At 38.1% G+C, this 23513-nt stretch overlaps 1 protein-coding gene across 2 annotated transcripts in view; it reads right to left on the reverse strand.

Annotated features, from left to right (window-relative positions):
* Positions 1-23513, reverse strand: part of CCDC30 (coiled-coil domain containing 30) — a 171985-nt gene that overhangs the window by 44806 nt on the left and 103666 nt on the right. For both annotated transcript variants that reach the window (XM_073791227.1, XM_073791230.1), the window contains 3 exons: positions 10591-10770; positions 5494-5703; positions 1816-1970 (listed from right to left, as the gene is read on the reverse strand). In XM_073791227.1, the coding sequence (XP_073647328.1) occupies positions 1816-1970; positions 5494-5703; positions 10591-10770 (545 nt within the window). The remainder of the gene's footprint in view (positions 1-1815; positions 1971-5493; positions 5704-10590; positions 10771-23513) is intronic.

A 23513-nucleotide genomic window follows, 5' to 3' on the forward strand; every position in this document is an offset into this window, starting at 1 on the left:
TTGTTCATCTCTGTTTGTTTGTTTTTTTAATTCTTCTAGGTGTTTGTTCTTTAATTCTTCTAGGTCTTTGTTACACATTTCTTGCATCTTCTTGATATTTGCCTCCATTCTTTTTCCAAGGTCCTGGATCATCTTCACTATCATTAGTCTCAATTCTTTTTCTGGAAGGTTGCCTTTCTTCACTTCATTTAGTTGTTTTTCTGGGGTTTCATCTTGTTCCTTCATCTGGTACATAGCCTTCTGCCTTTTCATCTTGTCTATCTTTCTGTGAATGTGTTTTTTGTTCCACAGGCTGCAGGACCGTAGTTCTTCTTGCTTCTGCTGTCTGTCCTCTGGTCTCTTCTATGTATTTCTTTTCAGCCAATATTCACAAAAGATGTGTAGAACTGGTATCACTATGCCTACTTCAAACATTAGAAACCAGGTTTCAGGAAAGTTAAATAGCCTTTTTCCTGTTCAATTCTTTGATTGCATCTTTTGTTTCTTCATAAACTTAACACAATTGTTTTAAAATCTAGTCTTCCTAATTCCAATTGGTGAACTTCTTGGGGGTTATAAATCTGATGTTTGTTGTTTCTGCTGACTTTCATTCATGGTAACCAGTTTCCTTGTGTTATTTGGTGATTTTTGTTTGTAAGCTTATATTTGAGTAAACTGAATACATGGGAGTCCTTTAATATCTAAATTGAGGTTGCTTTCCCCCAGAGGTAATTTGGATTTTCTTAGGAAGCAAGGGAGCTGCCTATTGAGGAACACCTTAGCTACTTCAAGATGCCCAGCTCATACTTGAGTCTCTAGTTCAGCTGTCTTACCTTGTGGCAAACTACCTCAGCTTCTCTTGAACCTGGGGCTGATAGTGTTATCTGCCCCTTGACTCTAAGGTTGTTTACCATTCATTATTTTTGTTTTGTCTCATTGTATGCTTGCCCTAGAGCTTTCTCTTGCTTTGTGAGCAGTGGTTTAAAAGGTATACTTATTGTAGTTTATTCAGGATCTAGTTGTATTAAAACAGGAGGAGGGTGTCATCCTGGTAGAAGTGGCAGTGAGACAAGTATTTTTCTATCGTACCTAACTGAGTGAATCCATTATTCATTCAAACATTCATTTATTCACAACATATTTGCTGAGCACCTACTGAGTGCCAGGCTCTATGCTAGAGCTTTCAACTAGAGCTGAAAGTAAGTTTCTGAGCTTAACAGTTTATGTGAATATCTATATATCTTTTCAGTAGTTAGAACCATATTTTTCTTAAGACATACGTGAATCATTCTTAGTGCCATAGAAGTAAGAAGCATCAGTTACTGAAGTTTAGGATATACAAGAAGATCATTTAAGTAAGAATCCTAATAATAATCAAAATACTTTTAGAAAAAACATGACAGCTTCTACCCAGTAGCAGCTTATTAATGATTAAGATGCCTGTAAAGTACTTGGATCTTCTTTGAAGAAAATCAGCTGATAAATACAAAACACCAACCACATTCTAGTGTGCATTTTGTGCCAATCATGTTAGAGTTAGAAAAGCAAATCCCAGGGTATCATATTTCATAGGCAATCCATTCATTCAAGAAGATTTACTGGTACACCAAGTGTGTTCCAGAATAAGAAATAATCCCTGACCTTGAGAATTCCACACTCTAGTATGAAAGACAAGCAAGAAAATAAACAATTAGAATGCAGTGTGCTATGTATATATCAATATATGAAGTTTTATGACTGAGTTTACTTCAGTGGGGACAAAGAGGAAACGCAGTGGTCAACTGATGCTGCTCATAAACTCAGCCCATGGAAAAATGACGTCTTTGCTCCTCTTACCTCTTCTGTTGTTCTTCCTGATATTGTTGCTTTATTTTAGCTTCATTTTCTATTGCTTCTTTTATCCTTTCCTCTAGTTGCTTCCTCCCCAAAATACAAGTGTCTGTGAGACAGACTTTGTGAGCATGTTCTAATTTCTGCTGCAGATCCAAAATCTGAAATGAAAAGAGTTTACACATAAAACTTTGAGTGTGACCTATTTTCCAATTAGGGAAATACCATATAAATCATAAGCAGTAGTGCTAACATAAAAATCTCAGCTAAAGAGTGTGACTAGATTTATTTTAATTTTAGAATTAAATTACTTAATTTTTGCAATATGTAATACATTCATATAATTTAGTGTACGTGGGTAAACTAAGCTAGAGTGACAAGTCCCTTTCCCATCCTTATCCTGTCTTCCTTCCAGTTTTCCTCCACCAAATAGGTCATCACTGGTATTAATTTCTTATGTACTCTTCCAGAGATTTATTTATGCATATTTAAATAAATACTATTCTCCTTCATACAAAAAAAATTTTTTTTTTTTTTGTGGTACGGGGGCCTCTCACTGTTGTGGCCTCTCCTGCTGCAGAGCACAGGCTCCAGATGCACAGGCTCAGTGGCCATGGCTCACGGGCACAGCCGCTCCGCGGCATGTGGGATCTTCCCGGACTGGGGCACGAACCCGTGTCCCCTGCATCAGCAGGTGGACTCTCAACCACTGCGCCACCAGGGAAGCCCCATACAAACATTTTTTACACACATGATGGTATATTACATGTACTTATGCACCTTGCTTTTTTTATAGCAGTACACTCGGTGATTTTTCCATATTATATATAATATATAGAATTGTCTTCTCTTTTACAGCTGCATTTCATTCCACTGTAAGGATATACCATAATATATTTAACTAGCCCCCTACTGATGGACATTTAGGTTGATTCCAATCTTTTACTATTACAAACAATACTATTACAAACAATGTTTTAGAACATTGTTTGTTTGTGTATTTTGCTAGGGCAAAGGTTATTATTATTTGTTTGTTTGTTTAACAGATAATGCCAAACTGTCTCCATAGGTTTTAGACCAATTTACACCTCTAACAGCAACATGTGAGAGTGTCTAGTTTCTCCATGGTGTGGCTAAATTCACGAATAAGTATCTCAGAACAAAATAGAAGTCTCTTACAAACCAAGTACCTATTGGCATACTGCCTAGCACCAGTAGTGCATTCTTTTTACTTTTTAAAAAATATTTATTTATTTGGCTGCGTCGGGTCTTAGTTGGCAGCACTCGGGATCTTGGTTGAGGCATGCAGGACATTTTGTTGTGGCTCTTGGGCTTCTCTCTAGTTGTGGTGTGTGAGTTTTCTCTACTTGTGGCATGTGGACTCCAGGACGCATGGGCTCTGTAGTTGTGGCATGCGGGCTCCAGAGTGCGTGGGCTCTGTAGTTTGTGGCATGCAGGCTCTCTAGTTGAGGCGTGTGAGCTCAGTAGTTGTGGCATGTGGGCTTAGCTGCCTCACGGCATGTGAGATCTTAGTTCCCCGACCAGGAGTTGAACCTGCATCCCCTGCATTGGAAGGCGGATTCTTTAGCACTGGACTACCAGGGAAGTTCCAGTAGTGCATTCTTTAATGCTCTGGTAGAACTAAAAATAAGATTTATGAATTTGAAAGAGAGATATATGATTTTATTTTAGAATTTACATGTTAGACTAAAAGTGTCATTAAAACTTTCTTATTAGATCTCCTTTTAATTTGTTTACATATTTTTTATAAACCCTTATGTCACCTAAAATTGTGACTACTATGTAGTAGGTGCTTAGTAAATATTTGGCAGTTGTATAGTTCTCAGTGGAATTGCTGTTCTCCCTCTGTTGTATTCCTGATGCAACAACAAATCCTTTACAATGGTCTGGCACCATGTTCCCCACAGACGTTCAGTGGATACCAGTGAATGGCAGTCCTCTTCTAAGAGAAGGGCTTTCTGCATTAGCCCTAAGTCTCTGCAGAGCCCACTCACCATAGGAGAGTTGAAGATGTAGAATGATTCACAGGCAATGGCAGTGGGCAGCCAGTTAGCTGAGGCCAGCTCAAGTTCCTCTGAGCTGCCCCATTTATTTCTGCCTAGGGCAAATGCTTCCTTAAAGATAGCCAATCTTAATTCCATTGGCTTCTCTGTCAAGGGCAAATGACAAACTTTTGAACCCACCACCCAATTTAAGAAACAGAACATTTCCAGTATGTTTGAAGTCTACTCTGTGACCCTCTTTGATCACTCCCCTTCCCTCCTCACCTGAGAAAACCAATATCTTGAATTTTGTGTTAATCATTTTCTTGCTTTTTCTTTTAATAATATGTATTTCTGTATGACTCAGTTGTTATTTTGTACTATTTTGACCATCATATTAATGGAATCATACTGTGTTTTTGGTGATTTGGTATTTATTCAATATTGTATTAACTACAGCAAGTACCTATAGTTCATTCGTTTTCACTGTTTTATGCTACTGTGTAAATATGCAGTTTACCTCTTCCATCTCAAGTCAGTGAACATTTGGAACAGTTACTATGAAAATGACTGTATTCCCGTATCCTGATATATACGCTCAGTAGAGTAGTTTCCCTAGTTTTTATGCCTAGTAGAAGTGTTGGGTTGTGCGGTATATACATCTTTAACTTAACTAGATCTAATGCCAAATTGATTTCTGAAGTGTTTATACTAGTTTACTCTTCCAGCTACAGTCAGAATATGCATTCCTGTTGCATGAAATCCAGTAACAATATTTAGTATGTCTAAATTTAAAAATTTTACTAATCTTTATCAATTTTACCAATTACTTTTTTTAAAGTAATAACATACATATAATAAAGTACACGTATCTTACATACTCAGTGAAGTTTTACTTATATAACCACCTCTTCCAGACCAAGATAAAGAATACTTCCAGCACCACAGAAGATTCCCTCATGTCCCCTTCCATACCCCTTATAAAGACATTATTCTATCACCACGGCTTAGTTTTGTCTATTCTTGAACCTCATATAAGGAAAATTACATAGTATGAACTCTTTTGTGCTGGCTTCTTTAGCTCAACACTGGGTTTTTGAGTTTAAGCCATATTGCTATCATCTAATTTTGATGTTTGTTTTATATTTATGTGATTTGATGAAATATTTTTTATGTAAGATTTGACTCTCAAACCCACAGATCAAAACGTGCAAGTGTGACATACTACTGCCACCTGGTGTCAGGCAGTCTAAAATGCAGGGGCGATATTTCAAAATGGTTCATTTCACAACACTCATCCCTCCAAAAGTTACAAAATAAAAATCAAATAAATGGGCAATCCAAATGAGAGGAGAATAAGTCCTTTAAAATTTGACTTAATAATATAAAGTATAAATAATATACTTTATAAATAATATAAAGTCCTCTGGTCTCAATTCTTTAAGTTCATGTTATAGCTTTAATGAAATTTACCTTTTTGAGTTCATGTAGTCTTCAAAAACACAAGATTTACTGGAACCATAGGAGCAGGTGATGTCAAAAGAGGAAAGCAGGGGAGAGTGAAAAAACCCCTAGAATTCTATCAGGTTTGTACTGTATCTATTTTTTAAAATCCTTAGGGAAACAGGATTTCAGTAGTAGTATCCAGTGCATGTTATTTATTAAGTGTGAGGATAATTACCTTTTCCTCTGCATCAGCAACTCTAGATTTCTCCTGAGCCAGCTTTTCCTGTAGGTTGTTCTGTGATTTAATGCTCTGAGCCTGTTTAAGTACTTCCAGCTCCAGTTCCTTGATTTTCTGCTGACAGTGCTTCCACTCAGCCGTGAGTGAAGAGCACATCTTTGCGCTGTCTAATAACTTCTGCTGGGACTGCTTGAGTTCAATTTTGATCTAGAGGTGGGGAATAAATAAAAGTGACAAAAATAAGCATGGAATGAATGTGAATGTGAGCTAGAATAAGCAGCTTTCAAGAAAGTGTAGTCCCCCAAGGGCTGACAAATACCAATGTCATGTGGCTGATTACCTCTCTGGAGCTGCTCTGTGTCAGTAGGGTTTGCCAAAGTCTATCCAGCCAGACGGCAGCTGGACAAAGGAATTTACTTAAGGGTTTCTATACATGCATGGTCTAAAGAGTTTCCATCATTTTTTTTTTTTCCAGTCTACTCCAAGCCAGCTTTCATTCCCACTACTTCAGTAGTGCCAAGAGCACTACTGACCTTCCCTGGCCAGAATTTAAGTCCAGTGGACAACTGACCTGTTAGTAGCAGTTACTCCATCCATCTCAGAAAGTTCTCCTCTCCTGGAGTCTGTGATACCCACCTCTCCTAGTTTTCACTTACCTCTGCTGTTGCTTCTTGGTTTATTTTGTAGACTATTCTAGTGCACTCAACTTCTAAACATTATTGGACTATTCTAGGCCTTCCTAGAGAGTGAATCATTCTCTCTCTAGGTTCATTCTCATGATTTAAAAATACCACTTTTATGCCAATACATGCCAAAATGGAACTCCTTGATTCTGCTTCTATCTCCAAAAGCGTTCTTCTCTCGGTCTTTCTGATTTCAGTAAAGGAGGCCAACATCCAACCTTTTGTTCAGACCAGTGACCTGAGAGCCATCCTTGAGCCTTCCTTTGCCAATAGCGAGCCTATTCAGCACATGCTGTCACTCTACCTCTACAACACATCTTGCATCAATCCATTTTCGTCATTTCTGTCACCACCCTTGCTAGGTCATCATCATCTCTATCCTGGGCCATAGCAGTAGCACTGGTCATGTTACTTCCATTTTTACTTCCTTCTAATCTGTTCTCCGCACTGCAGCCAAAGTGTTCTTTTAAAAACATAAATTGAACTACTTGACCTCCGTTCCTGCTTAAATTTTTCAGTGGCTTCCGCAACACTCTGAGAACATATCCCACCAGTTTGCCTGGCCTTGAATGATGTGGCCTTTGCCAGATTAAAATCATCCCGTTAATCCCCCTTCTTCCACTGATCTCCTGTCCCACTGGTTTCTATTTGGATTTTATAATGAATAGAAGAAGAAACAAAGAAATTAAAGAAAAGAAGAAACTGAGTGTTGGAATATTTGGTGCATTGGATTGGTTCAGGATTATGAAACTTAAACTTATTATAAATAGAAAGGGCATATAGGTTTCATAATATATTATCCACCTACGCCATAGGCCAAGAAAGCTAAAGGCCTCTGAGATCTACGATCATTGGTCTTAGAGACAATGCTCAGCATTTTGGTAATGCTGGTAATGATGAAATAAGATGACAACACTGGAGCAAACACTGTTCTGGCCAACGACATGTGCATCTAGGGTGGCTTCTTAAGCTTCAGATTGGGACGTTTAAGCACCAGGAAGAGGATTCAGTACAGTGTCTCAGTATTGGTGGTGGCAGAACCGCTCTCAGCCTGAAGCTCTGCAAGCCTACAGCATTCTTCTTGATATACCCAACGTGGAAACAGGCAATATGGCCATAAATCACAGAACTAATAAATAAATTACGGCATTTCCTTACAGTGGAATACTCTACTGCAAAGAAAATGAATGAACAATGGCTATACACCACAACATGGATGAATCTTCCAAACAAAGTAGATCATCAGAAGACAGATACAAGGTGTGTATACTGATTGATTATATTTATAAAATATTCAAAAGCAGGCAAAACTGAACCATGCTGTGTGGAATTCATACACAGATGGTAAAACTATAAAGTAAAGCAAGAGAGTAATTACTTAAATTAGTGGTTCCTGCTAAGATGGAAGGAAATGGGATTATGGTGGGAAAGAGGTATGCAGGGGATGCTGGTATGCAGGCGATGTGCTATTTCTTGTCCCGGGTGGTGGTTACATGGGTAGTCACTTTGCAACAATTCATTAAACTGTATGTATATGTTTTGTGTACTTCCTGAGTGCTATATTTCACAATAAAAAGGTTTAAAAGCAACAAATAAGTATTCTGGTTTCTTAACCAGTCTTACAAGTACACCTAACATTAGCCAGAGACCCAGAGTTCAATTATCTCTGAGTGGATTTTAAAAAGTAATCTCTAAATTGGCAAAGCTGAGGTTCGAAAATGACCCCAAATTGAGGAAAGGGATAATACGGAAAGATAACTCTACACAGGAAAGACAAAAACAGACCTGGGTTTAAATTCTGACTCCACAATTTGTTAGCTTTGCCACTTGAACAGTTTTTTATATATGTACATATATTTATTTATTTTCTTTATTTTTTTAGTATTTTGGCTGTGTCGGGTCTTAGTTGCAGCATGCAGGATCTTTGTTGAGGTACGCGGGATCTTTCATTGCGGCGCATGGGCTTCTCTGTAGTAGTGGCGTGCGGGTTTTCTCTCTCTAGCTGTGGTGCACAGGCACCGGAGTGCGTGGGCTCTGTAATTTGCGGCACACGGGTTCTCTTGTTGAGGTGCGCGAGCTCAGCGGTTGTGGTGTGCGGGCTTTAGTTGTCCTGCGGCGTGTGGGATCTTAGTTCCCCGATCTGGGATCAAACCCGCGTCCCCTGCATTGGAAGGCAGATTCTTTGCCACTAGAACCACCAGGGAAGTCCCCTGAACAGTTTTCTCATCTATAAAATGTTTACCTTTCAGCGTTGGGAGGTTTCTAAGAGATAAAGTGGACAAACTGTCACTACAAGGTAGTTGGCTATTGCATATGACTCTGCGTAAATGCCTGGCCCAAGGGACCAGCCAAAAGAATGATGTCTCATTACTGAAATGGCAAATAATTTACCCCACCATGAAGGAGATTTAAAACAGAAAATATCTTCTCTTTTTTTATCAAGCTCTCATTTACCCATCCCTGAAGGACTCGTTCATTAACCAGCAAATATTTATAGGGTGCCAACCATATATAAGATGTCACGATCTGTTGTTATTGTCATTGTGCCTTGACAGAGACGTAGTATTGCCTGAGTACGCTCACAGTGGACAGTTAAAATGGTCTAAGAAAGGTGTCTGAAGGGAAAGGTAAAAGGTTGTCTTGAAATGTGAGAAAGTTTTGGAATTTAATTTAAAACTACAAAGGCTTCGGGCTTCCCTAGTGGCGCAGTAGTTAAGAATCCACCTGCTAATGCAGGGGACACGGGTTCGAGCCCTGGTCCGGGAAGATCCCACATGCTGCGGAGCAACTAAGCCCGTGCGCCACAAGTACTGAGCCTGTGCTCTAGAGCCCGCGAGCCACAACTACTGAGCCTGTGAGCCACAACTATGGAAGCCCGCACGCCTAGAGCCCGTGTTCTGCAACAAGAGAAGCCACCGCAATGAGAAGCCTGCGCACCGCAATGAAGAGTAGCCCCCACTCACTGCAACTAGAGAAAGCCTGCACACAGCAACGAAGACCCAACACAGCCAAAAATAAAAATAAATAAATTTATTTAAAAAATTACAAAGGCTTGAGGGAATACGATCAAATTCGAAAAACCATGAAGGGTGAGGCTAGGGAAGAAGTTTATCCAAATAATCCTAGAACTCCCAAAAGGGCTTCCTTTGAAGTTTGAAATAAATGACTATTTGTTTTCCTCCATATCTCCCCTACTAGACTGTGAGCTCCTTAAAAGTAGGGACCTTTCTTAATATTTTTATGTCGCTTTTTGAATAAGGTCATTGATCCTGCTACACTAGGGGTGGCAAACCTTTCGTATAAAGGGCCAGAGAGTAAATATTTTAGCCTTTGTGGGCCATATGGTCTCTGTCAGAACTACTCATATCTACTTTGGTAGTGCAAAAGCAGCCATCAATAATATGTCAACAAACAGGTATGGCTGTGTGCCAATAAAACTTTATTTACAAAAATGGAAGGCAGGCAGGATTTGACCCATAGGTCAAAGTTTGCTGACCCCTGCAATAGGGGATAAGAACTGTGTCTGTTTTGCATATCATTAAACCCTCAGTATTGACAAGATGGCCTGCCTTGTGTAGGACTGATGCTCAATAAATATTTGTTGAATGTTGAATTCCAGAATCTGAGATAGGGGCTTATATTAGGTTCCTAGTATATGTTTACAGAAGTGAACCACAATCAAAAGAAAGTTCTATTTTACATGGTGGTTCAGTTTGAACATTTTTGTGGTTCATAAAACTTACTCTTTTTTTTGGCTGCACTGTGTGGCATGCGGGATCTTAGTTCCCCGACCAGGGATTGAACCCATGCCCCCTGCAGTGGAAGCATGAAGTCTTAACCACTGGACCGCCAGGGAAGTCCCCTGTGTTTCATAAAATTTAGATGAATCTGTGGATGGCAGTTCTATATAGATTATTTTAAAACAAGCATGTTTGGGGGATGTTCCCCCAAATTTCTGATGCACTCATGTCAGGAAGAACAACTTTGCTCTCTCATGATTTGTACTTTGGTGCAGTTGATATTTGATTGAACCAATAATAATGCATCTATTAGAGACAAATACATCCAGAGATAGAACTAGGGCAGTACCACCAGTGATTTAGTTCAGGTCATCGAAATTTACTAAGTGCTAAAAGGTCTAGGTAATGATTTCAAAAGACTGCGTAACTTAAACCTTTTCATATTTACAGGTTGACAGCACACACAGCCTTTCAGCAGCAGAGAAACCATTGAGCTGTGTACCTACTCGGTAGGGAGAAGTTAAAGGAGGGAGTCACCAGATAGCTCACACTGTCTACCCATCTGGGGACTCTGTCGTGAATTATCAAGTTGAGGAATTCTGATTCCTTTATTCCCAGGGTAAATTGAGCAATCGAGACTCTTAAATGAAGGATACGCCCACTGGAGTTACCTTAATGCTTTCTTCCTGAAGTAAGCTGTTATGCTGCTTTAAGTCCAAGTTCTTTCCTCGCTCATATCGAAGCTCCTTTTCTGCTGAGTTGCATAGAATCTGGAGCCGGTGCAAATTCTGGCGAAGTTGCTGTAGCTCCTCTTGCTGCTGGTATTTCCGTTTTTCTCCAGATGATGGATACTAAAGCAAACGTTTTACAAGGGGAGCATGGATAATTTGAAAGAATGTTGGTAAAACATGGGTTCCAGCTGTCAGAATGTGATTATTCACATGTAAATGCTTTTGGAGTTAGCTCAACTACAGCCAATTACTCTTTTACATGTATGGCTAGTTGTACATGTTCAAATAGTTTAACTCCTGTTATATTAGAGTGAAAATATTGAAGAAGTTATGCGAACAAAAGTAATTAAGCATAGAAAATTAACTTTCTTATTTTTCATATTAATGAAGTGGAATAGAAGCGTGGGTAGTTTTGGAGCAAAACGTGCTTTAAATAGGGAGTTCAAAGAGTCAACATGTTAAGATGCAGTGTGTGAACACGTATGTGGGTTGCGTGTGCGCACGCGCGCATAATGTCTGTTGGCAAAAGGGAAGAGAACATTTAGCGAGAGATACTAAATTACCAGGTTTCCTCATCACTTTCCTTTCACTCCCCAATGATTCTCCTTCGGTTACTCCCCAACAACACACTCTCCTGCCAGGTCTCTCTGGCACAATAAAACTCTCATGACCAAAGGAGGAGTTATTTAGATTTTCTGAAAGGTAGGCACACACAGCCATGCTGAGTAGACACAGAATTCAACCTTCTCCAGTTCAACAGATAAGATACTGTCTGTTTCCTGAGTCCTCGTCCAGTGTGCTTCCTGTTCATGATGTTCTGAAAAGCCCATGTCATTATCCTGGTTTATCTTGCTTATAACCGAGTTGCCACACTGAATTCCCCAAGTCCTGTTAGCCCTTCAGCTCCTGTCTTGGTTTAGTCAGAAAGGCAATCTAGATCCAATTTGCTTGTCTTAAGAGCTGCAAGTATCTAAGATCCCTGGTTAGCTCGCTATGGGTAAGTGCACGGTTCATCTACACATGTTCAAGTGATATTTATTCATTATTACAGAAGAATACCTAATTGACATATTCTGATTTTACCCAATAGTCTTGAAAGTTTGGTTTAATGTAAATGTATTCCCAAGACTCAGATCTATTTTGGGCGGGGGGGGGGGCATTACATCTAAGTTTTGGAGACTGCAAGCCTAAGGGCAAATCACAGATAAATTCACCAAGATAATCTAAGACAGACACCCTGGGAGGGCTTTTGGGAGCCAGCTTGCCAGCCTTCCTTAGAAAATTAGCTTGACGTGAGGACTATATGCTTTCTTTGAGCTTCTCAGCAAGTGGAAGCAGATGACAAAACTGTTAAAGGGTCAGGCTGTAAAGGAGACAGACCAGGTTCCACCACAAAGTGTCATTCTAGGCCAATTATTTAACCTCTCTAAAGCCTCAGTTTCTTCATCTATAAAGTGGCAACAATAATATTTCTGCCTCATTGTATTGCTTAATATACACAGAGTATTAAGTATAGTGCCTAGAGCATAGTAAAAAAATGTGAAACTACATTTTCAACCTATAAAATTAAGATAATTAATGGTGGTTCAAATATGTTTCAAGAATAGTGGGAAAATAATATCTAGAACTCAGCTACTGCAACCTCACCAGGAATACTGTTGAACAGCAGAAATTAAGCCCCCAAAGGCCATCAGCAGCCACAAATGATGTCACAAAACACATATGAACAATATAGCTCACATAGTTACTCATAATAGAGGCTCTCACAGTTTTTTCCCTATATATTTGCCATTTATGAGCATTCTTTAAAATTTGGTGTCTGGGCTCAGCCTATAGTTACCTAAATTTGCACATTATGAGATTAATAAGACACAGTACACATGGAAAGCAGCAAAGTATTAGCACCATAATCTGACAACAGGGGTGAAGACTAAAAACTACACACACACGAGAACTAAAAAGTAGAACAATCTATAGCTATCAGAAGGTCAAAGAACCCTATACACAGAAAGAGGTTCTGAAATTATCACTGCACAGCACACTGCAGACAAAAATCTGTCTAAAATGTATTTTCTTCCTTGCTTGCTTAAACAAGTAAATGAAATAGTGTGTGTGAGTGTTTTGGGAAATGTGAATCCAAATAACACAAATACGTTATTTTTTCCCATGCGGCCCATGTCTACCTCATTTACTGCTGTATGCACCTTAACACAGAGCCTGGCACATCATAGATACACAATTAATGGGAATTCCCTGGCGGTCCAGTGGTTAGGACTCCATGCTACCACTGCAGGGGGCATGGGTTCGATCCCTGGTCAAGGGACTAAGATCCCTGGTTGGGGAACTAAGATCTCGCATGCTGTGTGGCATGGCAAAAAAAAAAAAAAAAATTGATACTCAATTAATAATTAATACTGGTTGAATAAATGAATAAGAATAACACACTTCTTTCAATAATTCAAAGTCATTATTATGGAAAAAAATCACTGGCTATGTGGTATATACATTTATTCTTTCACAAAATGGCTATTTTCCCAGATTTCCTGGAGAGTTTTTATATATTTAATAGTTTTTCACCTCCCCCCAAGTACTGAGAAATGATTCTTCAAATAATGGGAAAGGGTAAATTAGAGAAAATTAATAAATTAACCAGGGTGTGACTTCTTATACTGTAAATTTCATTATTCTAAAAGTTCACTGATTATTTGAAGCTCATAAGCAAAGATTTTATCATCTTTGTGACCACAGTGTTCAGCCTCTGCCCAAGCCTCCTACACTGGCCCACTGCCCAATAAAGGGATTATCTGGGATATGTAACATCAACCTCCTTTTGAATATGTGATGTCATACTTCCTTTTGGTCTTCTGAACAAATCCAGTGACTTCCTTCTCATTCCAATGTATCTGAATCTCCTGTCAGGTATATATTTTCCTTGTTTATTATGACTTGCCTAGTTTTCACTCTATCCAAACCTCTTTTCAAATATATTTTGACTTCTTTTACTAATAGTCTTCCTTGTTTTCTAAATGTACACTTGAATCACTTCTCAAATGTCTATTATCAGTCTTCTGAATGTGGTTTACATATGAGTACAAAGCCTCCCTCTATGGATCTCAAAATAATTCCTAGAAAAGTGTGTGTAGGGAAATCTTAATTTGTACAAGAGGGAACCAACAAAATTGAGGTAAAAGAACTGAGGTGTAGTCACTCCTTTTATTTCTCCTGCAGGCACCTTTCTAGCAAATAGCAATAGCCATATTGAAAACAATTCCAAGTCTGTGGCCTTTTCCCCCGCAAACGATGTATTTTGTATATTGAGGCTATAGGTACCAGGAACAGAAAATGTGGCACAAATCCTGCCATTCTCTGTCCCACCCGCCCAGGGCAGACACTGACAATCAATCAGCATTCCTTCCTGCTGAGCCGAGAAGAAGCCTAAGAACACTTTATAATAAAATGTATCAACTGATGGGCTTAGCTGAGATTTTGGTTGCTACTTTATTAACATTCGGGCCATGGTTATGATATTGCTCAACAAATATACGTTAATAGTGATATAAAAATTAAGCCTCTAACCACAGCTGATCAGAGGAAATGGAGCCAGTCAGACCACGTGTTTATATAACACCTACCTGGACGCTACTGTCATCTGAGCTATCCCCAGAGCTCTGAGACTGAAGGAGGCTCTGATTCATACAGCTCAGCCCTTCTCTGAGCCTCACGACTTCCTCAGGCTTCAAGGTCAACTGCTGTTCTTCGCATTTCATATCTTGTTTCTGCTGTGAGTCCTCCTCCTTCTGTCCCTCTCTTGGAAAAGTGCCCTCCTTTACTGCCTCCTCTGGAATTTCCTTCTGCTTACCTTCTCCTAATTCAGGACTTAGCACAAATATAATAACAAAAGACTATCAAAATGCTCATTATACTAGCAGAATATGGAGGGGAAATATCTACCAGTAAAGAAAGTGCTGTGAGCAAGATTTTCAACTTGAATTCTATAGCAGAGCAGTTATCTTATTCTTGGAAATAAACTTTAAAAACAAATGAGTCATATCGTTTTTACTCATATTCAGGGAAATGACCCATCATGGATTTTTGTCTACAGGTATAGACAAACAACCAGTTTAAGTGAGTTTTTCACTTTTTCAACTTTTAGTATGGCATTGGGCAGATACAGCTTATAAAGATTTTTAAAAAATCACTCAGTAAGCACCAGGCACTTTGGCAGGCACTAGGGCTACAACAGGACATAATCCCTGTCCCTAAGGAGCTTACAATTTAGTGAAAAATAAGGATAAGTTAACAAGTGATTATATTAAGTTAGTAGTAAGTAATCGGAGGCCTGATGGATGAGTACGCACAAGCTAGGCAAATGTGAAGGTAGGGATGTGTGCATACTTGCTCGTGTGTGTATATGTTGGAGGATGGGTTGTTGGATGACTTAATAAATAAGATAGGTAAAAGCCCAGAGGCAAAAGAGAGAGTGTGCTTTAGAAACATCATTTGTAATCTGTGTGGCAGGGAAACCAGTTGAGAGATTGTTGTGATCTGCGTACTAAACAACAGTGACTAGAATAGGATGGTGGGGATGGAAAGGAGGAATGGATTCTAGAGATATTTAGAAGACAATATTGATAGGATCTGTCATTTGCTGGACGTCGCAGGTGAGGGAGAAAAAGGAATAATGAGTGACACCTGGATTTCTGACTGGGGCAAATGGGCAAGTGGATGGTAGCCCAAGAAGGGGGAATATAGGTATAGACTGGAGACATGCCTGGGGTGAAGATACAGATACAGAGGAATGTGAGCAGAAACCTTGGGATTAGATAAGATGAGCCAGGGAGAAGCGGGAAAGTAAGAGGAGGAGGATCATTCTGGACAGAAGCCTAAAGACTTGTGAGGAACAAGCAGAGGGAAGAGGCCTGAAGAGGAGACTCAGAAGCCAGAGAGGGAGGAGGAAAACTAAAAGGCTGTGAGCCATAGAAGCCAAGGGGAGGGAATGTACTTTTCACAGTTAGACAGTATGAATGAAAAGTAGAGTGAACACAAGTATGCTTATTTTATTTTTATTCCCTTAATCTTAAATTTGTTTCAGGTACTGTGGGGCCTAGCACAGGATGCTTCACAAATTATAGTTGGTGCTCAAATTCTTCAAGAAGGCAGTTTGGCAATACGGATGAAGAGCCATAAAGGTGTTCAGATCTTTTGACTGAATAATTGCACACCAATGAATTTACTGAAATAAAATAACTGACAAGAAGAAAAAAGCTGATTGTATAATAATGCTCAGGACCATGGTATTCAAAATAGTGATTAAATGGAGACACAGAAATGGCTAAGAGGATTAAAGATAAACCAACTTGAAAGTGGTATGAAGACTATTCATCAACATTAAATACTTATTAAAGTAAGACCGTGGAACAATAAATAATATATATGTATATATATATGTATAAACATAACACATACTATGGGAAATGTAAATATAGAAAAAACTGGAAAGGAACACAGGAAAAATTGTGTCTATGGAGTTTTTTCCCTTTTAAAATTCCTTTAACACTGTATAAAAAAGAATTAAATATTTTATTTTGAACTCAGCAGTTTTTTAGAGGTAATATATTTAAATGATTAAAAACATGAGATAAAAAGTAAAATGCTTTAAAAATAAATTTCTGATAAAATAACGATTCTTTTCATCCTCCATAAACTCTTTTCCTTTTCCTACTCCCAATGGAAGCTAGGTATACTTGAAGACTGGGAAAATGCAAACATACACCTATTATTTTTTTTAAATGGGAAAACTGACTTCTGCATTCAGGAAGATAAAGTAGACATACTTTTCCCTATTTCTCCTACCAAGTACAACTAAAACCCCTGGACATTATATATAAAACAAACATAAGAAGACTCTGAAAGGTAGAAAGAAGTCAGATCAGCTAGGTAACTCAGGACCTGATGAACCACACGGTTGTGGTTTCCTAGGTTCTCTTGTAGCCTCATATATCCTAGACTTAAAGCTGAAGAAGCTGGCAACCTAGACAACACCAAGAAGCATAGACAAAAGGCTTTTTACTCTACACAGAGGACCAAGAAAAGGATAACCAAGCAAGAAAGAAAACTTTCAGACATTACCCACTTTATTCCAGCCAAACGCCATAGAAAAAACTGTGGCTTCACCCCACTCATGTCAGCAAAGGTCAAGCTGGGAGCCCACACTTCCACTTTCACCAGGAAAATGAGGCACAACTCCCCTGCTGCGGGTAGTGTCAGAGGCCAGTGGGGAGGAGGGACTTTCATCCCTGCCAGGCAGTACCAGACATGGGGAGTCTGGACTTCCACCCCCACCTGGCAGTAAGGAGATACCCTTCTCTTTACTGGGGTAGTTTCAGAGGAGGCCTAGTGGAGAGTCAGGACTTTTACCGCTGCCCTGCTCATGATATCATGGAGGCCAAGTAGAGAGCAGTAACAAGGCATCCTTCACCATCACAGTCAGAGCAGTCCAAGCAGAGACCTAGTGGGGTGTAGGAACTCCCACCATGACCAGCAGTAATGAGGAGCCCCTCTTTCCTTGGGTGTCCATGGATGCTGAGTGGGGAACCTGGACTTCTACCCCAATCTGGGGTAGACAGCACCCCCCTCCACATACCTTGCCAGAGTGGTATCACAAGAAGCCAGCTAAATAGAAGGTTAAAACAAGACCTAGAGTTTCATAACATAATACCCCAAATATTCAGATTTCAATATAAAATTACTCATCATACCAAGAACCAGGAACCTCAACTTGAATGAGAAAAGGCAACAATTAGATGACAAAATCATGATGACAGAATTATTTAACAAATATTTGAAATCAGACATCATAAAAATAATTCAATGAGCAATTATGAACACATTTGAAACAAATGAAAAAATAGAAAGTCTCAGAACTAGAAAGTCTCAGCAAAGAAATAGAAGATATAAGAAATAACCAAATGGAAATTTTACAATTGAAAAATACAATAACCAGAATTTTAAAACTCAATGGATAGAATCTACAGCAGAATGGAGGGGACTGAGAGAAGAATCAGTGAGCCTGAAGACAGAAGAATAGAAATTACCCAGTCTGAAAAACAGAGAGAAAATAGACTGGGGAAAAAGGAAAAAAACCAAAAAACAAAAAAACACTGCCTCTGGGAACTGTGGGGCTATGATAAAAGATCTAATGCTTTTGTTATGGATCCTGGAAGGAAAGGAGAATAGGCAGGACAGAAAAAGTACATGAAGAAATAATGGCTACAACCTTCCCAAAAGACATAAACATACAGATTCAAGAAGGTGAGTGAGCTCCAAACAGGATAAACCTAAAGAAAACCATACCAAAAAACATCATAGTCAAATTTCTGAAAACTAAAGACAAATAAAAAAACCTTGAAAGCAACAAGAGAGAAACACTACATTACAGAAAGGGAAAAACAATTCAAATGACAGCTGACTTCTCATCAGAAATTACAGAGATCAGAAGGAAGTGGCATAACATTTTTCATATGCTGAAAGAAAAGAACTGTCAACCCAGAGTCCTATACCCAGTGAAAATATTCTTCAGGAATGAAGAGGAAATCAAGACGTTCACAGATGAAGAAAAATCAAGAGAAACTGCCACTAGCAGAACTACTCTAAAAGAATGGCTAAAGGAAATTCTCTATACACATAGGAAATGATAAAAGGAGGCATACTGGAACATCAGGAAGGAAGGACAGAAAGAGTAAAAATCTGGATAAATACATTTTTCTTCTCCTTTTGAGTTTCCTAAGTTCTGTATGATGGTTGAAGCAAAAATATAGTACTGTCTGGGGCTTCCCTGGTGGAGCAGTGGTTGAGAGGCCGCCTGCCGATGCAGGGGACACAGGTTCGTGCCCCGGTCCAGGAAGATCTCACATGCCGTGGAGCGGCTGGGCCCGTGAGCCATGGCTGCTGAGCCTGCGCAGCTGGAGCCTGTGCTCTGCAACAGGAGAGGCTACAACAGTGAGAGGCCCGCGTACCGCAAAAAAAAAAAAAAAAAAAAATATATATATATATATATATACACATATATATATATATATATATATATATAGTACTGTTTGATGTGGTTCTAAATGTGTGTAGAGAAAAATTTTAAGACAAACTGTATTATAAATTGGGGAGGGTAAAGGGACATAAAGGGAGGTAAGGTTTCTACATTTCATTCTAACTGGTAAAATGTGTGTGTGTGTGTGTGTGTGTGTGTGTGTGTGTGTAAAAGGTAATGCCTAGAGCAACCACTGTAAAGCTATAAAAAGAAGCACACTCAAAAACATTACAGAAGAATCAAAATGGAATTATTAGAAAGTGTTCATATAACCCACAGGAAGGCAGAAAACAGAAAATAGACACAAATAACAGAGAACAAATAGCAAATCAAAAATGAAAAAATAGTAAACTGGGACTTCCCTGGTGGTCCAGTGGTTAAGAATCCACTTTCCAATGCAGAGGATGCAGGTGCGATCCCTGGTTGGGGAACTAAGATCCCATGTGCTGTGGGGCTATTGAGCCCGCAAGCTCTAGAGTCCACACACCACAAGTAGAGAGAAGCCCACACGCTGCAACGAAAGATCCCACATGCTGCCACAACGATCCCGCATGCCGCAACTAAGACCCGATGCAGCCAAATAAATAAATATTTTTAAAATAGCAAACTTAAGTTCTAATATACCAATAATTACATTAATGGTAATTTGGCCAAACACAGCAATCAAAAGACAGAGATTGGCAGAGTGGCTTAAAAAACAAGACCTAACTAGATGCCGTTTACAAAAACTCATTTCAAATATAATAATATAAGCAGGTTGAAGGCAAAAATGGATGAAAAAGACATATCATGCAAATATTAATAAAAATAAAGCAAGAGAATCTACATTAATATCTGATAAAGTAGACTTCAGAAATAAGAAAATTAAAAGAAAGAAAAAGAGAGGGACATTATATAATGATAAAAGGGTCAATTCACCAAGAAGACATAGCAATCCTAAATGTGTATGCACCAAACAACAGAGCTGTAAAGTATTTGGAGTAAAAACTGAATAACTGAAAGGAGAAATAGACAAATCCACAACTATAGTTGGAGACTTCAACAACCCTCTCAAAAATTGATAGAACAACTAGAGAGAAAATCAGCTATATCAGTTGATACTGAAAAACCGTTTGAAGAAATGTGACACTCATTTATGATAAAACCTTAGAAAAACAGAAATAGAGAGAAACTTCTTCAATTTGACAAAAACCAAACAGCTAACATTGTATTAATGATGAAAACTGAAAGCCTTCCTGATAAGATTGGAAACAAGATAGAGATGTTCACATTCATTAGTTTTATTCAACATATTGCTGGAAGTTCTAGCTAGTGCAATTAGACAAAAAAGGAAGTAAAAGGCATACAGATTGGAAAAGATGAAAGAATCTGAAATCGCATGATTTTCAGATGATATGATTGTCTATGTAGAAAATCCCAAGAAACATTAAAAAAAAAAGAACCTAGAACAAATAAGCAAGTTCAGAAAGGTCACAGGATGCAAGATAAATAATTGTATTTCTGTATATTAGCCATGAACACATAGACACTGAAATTTAAAATACAATACCATTTATAATTGCTCAGAAAAATGAAATACTTAGGTGTACATCAACAAAACATGTATAGGTCTTGTCTGCTGAAAACTATAATATGCTGGTGAAAGAAATAAAAGAATATCTAAATAAATGTAGGACATACTGTGTCCATGGATTGGAGGATTCTACATAGGAAAAGATGTCAATTCTCCCTAAATTTATATACAGATTTAAAACAATTCGTATCAAAATTCCAGCAAGATTTTTTGTAGCTACAGACAAGATTATTCTAACATTATATGTAAAGGCAAAGGAACTAGATAGCTAAACAATTTTGAAAAAGAATAAAGTGGAATCAGTCTATCCAGTTTCAAAACTGTATTATACAGCTACAGCAGTCAAGATTGTATGATGTTAGTGGATAGACACATAGATAAGTGGAATAGAATTAGAGAACCCAGAAGCAGAAACTCACAATGCCTAAGTCATTTTTGTCAAAGGTGCAAAAGCAATTCAATGGAAGAAAACAGCCTTTTCAAGAAATGATGCTAAAACAATTGAATATCTATAGGCAAAAAAAGAGAATCCTATCTAAGTTTCATACTGCATACAAAAATTAACTCAAAATAGATCATGGGCTTAAATGCAAAACTATGAAACATAGGAGAAAATATTCAAGATTTAAGGTTGAGCAACTAATTCTTAGATTTAACATCAAAAGTATGATCCATAAAAGGAAAAATTGATACCTCATCAAAATTAAATTTTTTTTTTGCTCTGAGAAAACCTTGTTAAGAGGATGAAAAGACAAGCTATAGACTGGGAAAAATACTTGCAAGTCACAGAGCCGACAAAGGACAAGTATCTAGACTTTATAAAGAACTCTCAAAATTTAACATTAAAAAACAAATCCAATTAGAAAATAGGCAAAAGATATTAAAAACGATAACACCAAATGCTAGTGAGGATACAGAGATGGATCATATCCTAGAGAGGCTACAGTGTATGGATCACTCATACACTGCTGGTGGGAAAGTAAAATGATATAGTCACTCTGGAAAACAGTTTGGCAATTTCTTAAAAAAAACAACAAAACACAACTAACTGAAATTAAATATGCAAGTACCAGGTTACCCAAAATTGCACTCCTGGGGATTTATCCCAGAGAAATGAATAATTATGTTCACATAAAAGCTTGATATTTACAGCAGCTTTATTCATAATAGCCAGAACTGGAAATAACCCAGGTATCCTTCAATGGATGAATGGGTAAAAAAAAAACTGTGGTATATCCATACCATGTAATACTACTCAGCAATGAAAAGTATCCAACTATTGATACTCATAATAACCTAGATGAATCTCCAGAGAATTATGTTAAGTGAAAAAAGTCAACCCTAAAATGTTACTTATTGTATGGATACATTTATATAACATCATTGAAATGAAAAACTTTTAGAAATGGAGAATAGACTAGTTAGAATAGAATGGCGCCAGGGGTTAAGGAGGGGGTGAAGTGGGAAGGAAGTGGGGGTGGCTATAAAAGGGCAACATAAGGAATCCTTGTGGTGATGGAAATGTTCTGTATCTTGACTGTATCCATGTCAATATCCAGGTTATGATACTGTACTACAGTTTTACAAGAGGTTACCACTGGGGAAAACCAGTAAATGATACATGGGATCTCTGTTATTTTTTATAACTGCACGTGAATCTACAATTATATCAAAAATTAAAAGTTTACTTTAAAAAATGAAAAATCTACAAACTGGTCATGTAAGTTTAATATCTATGAAGGTGCTTGATTTGTCACAATTAGAGGGTTGAATTACTTTATAAAGAGTAAATTTAGCCAGACCTAATATAATTTCCTCCTATAGTTGCATAGTGGCCATGTAGTCATAGGAGAAGAGAAGTAGCCTTCATTATGTTTCCATAGTTTAAAGTTTAAACGGTCCTCCTCTTAGGTGGGTAAATGAGATGTACCTGTAAACCCATATTTAGAGCAGGGCAGTCAGTGAGTCTCCTTTGGCTTGGAGGGAATGATGAGCAGGGCTCTCCAGGGGATAATCCTGGGCTAATGCCATTTTACATCTTTACTAATGGTCTGGATAAATGAACTGCATTCACATAAATTAGTTAATTAAGGAGAATTAGCAATATTTTAGAATGTAGTAATTTAATTTAAAGTGATCTTAATATATTAGGATGAAATTCATTAAAATAAATGCTCTCCAAAAAGAACAGGCTTTATCCTTTCAAAAGGTATAAGAGAAAATGTGACTTAGAAACCAAAGGCAAACTGAACAGATTTTTAAAAGTAATACATATAACTATGTATTACTTTATTATTAATTTTATATGATGATAATAATAATAATAATGTAAAAGTTGCATGGGCAAAAGTAGACTACCAGCCAAAAATAACATGGAACTGAGAACACGCCCTGCAGTCAGTATACCTACACCTTATGGACTAGAGAACCCACCATGACTCTCAAATTTCTTCTCCCCTCTAATGTAGCTCTTAATCTTTATTTACCGAGTTCTGACTGAAACTCACCCCCTGTTATTTTTATATCATTCTATAACTTTGTAATTGTCACCAGTCTTCAACTAGTAGGAGGTACCTAGGCAGCATGATTATTCCGTTCCTTTTCTAGTAACCCAGATACATAGCAGTCTTAACCTGTACAGAGATTCAAGAAAGAGACTATAATAGTAGAAGCCATGGGTTCTCGTCCTGGATCTTCCACCTATTATTTATGCAACGTTTGACAAGGCAAATCTCTCAGAGTCTCAGTCTCTTCATTTGTAAAGTGGCCTTGCCCTACTCATAAGATTTCTGGGATCTTAAGAAGTAAAATGTGAAGGCATTTTGATAACCTACAAGGACAAGGTACAATTAAAACTAAAGCCTAGTAGAACAGAAGAGTGGCTAGTGATAGAACTGTTTTCAGAGAGGAAAGGGAAAAAATGTTAATTAATTCAACAAATATTTACCAAATATCACTTATATGCCAAGCACTGTTCTATGCACTAAGGACTCAATGGTGACCAAGACAGCCAGGTCCATGCTCTCATAGAAAACACAGAGGAGGAATATGAGGACAAACAATAAACAAGTAAACAAGATAATTACAGATCATGATAAGTCACCTCTAAACAAGGTGACATGCTAGAGCAGGATGTAGGATTTTCCCTAACGTGGCAGTTACTGGTTGTCTTTCTGAAAAGGTAGGAAGGAGTTAGCCACATGGAAA

The sequence above is a fragment of the Tursiops truncatus genome, chromosome 1 (genome assembly GCF_011762595.2).
Source record: "Tursiops truncatus isolate mTurTru1 chromosome 1, mTurTru1.mat.Y, whole genome shotgun sequence".
NCBI classification, from domain to species: domain Eukaryota; kingdom Metazoa; phylum Chordata; class Mammalia; order Artiodactyla; family Delphinidae; genus Tursiops; species Tursiops truncatus.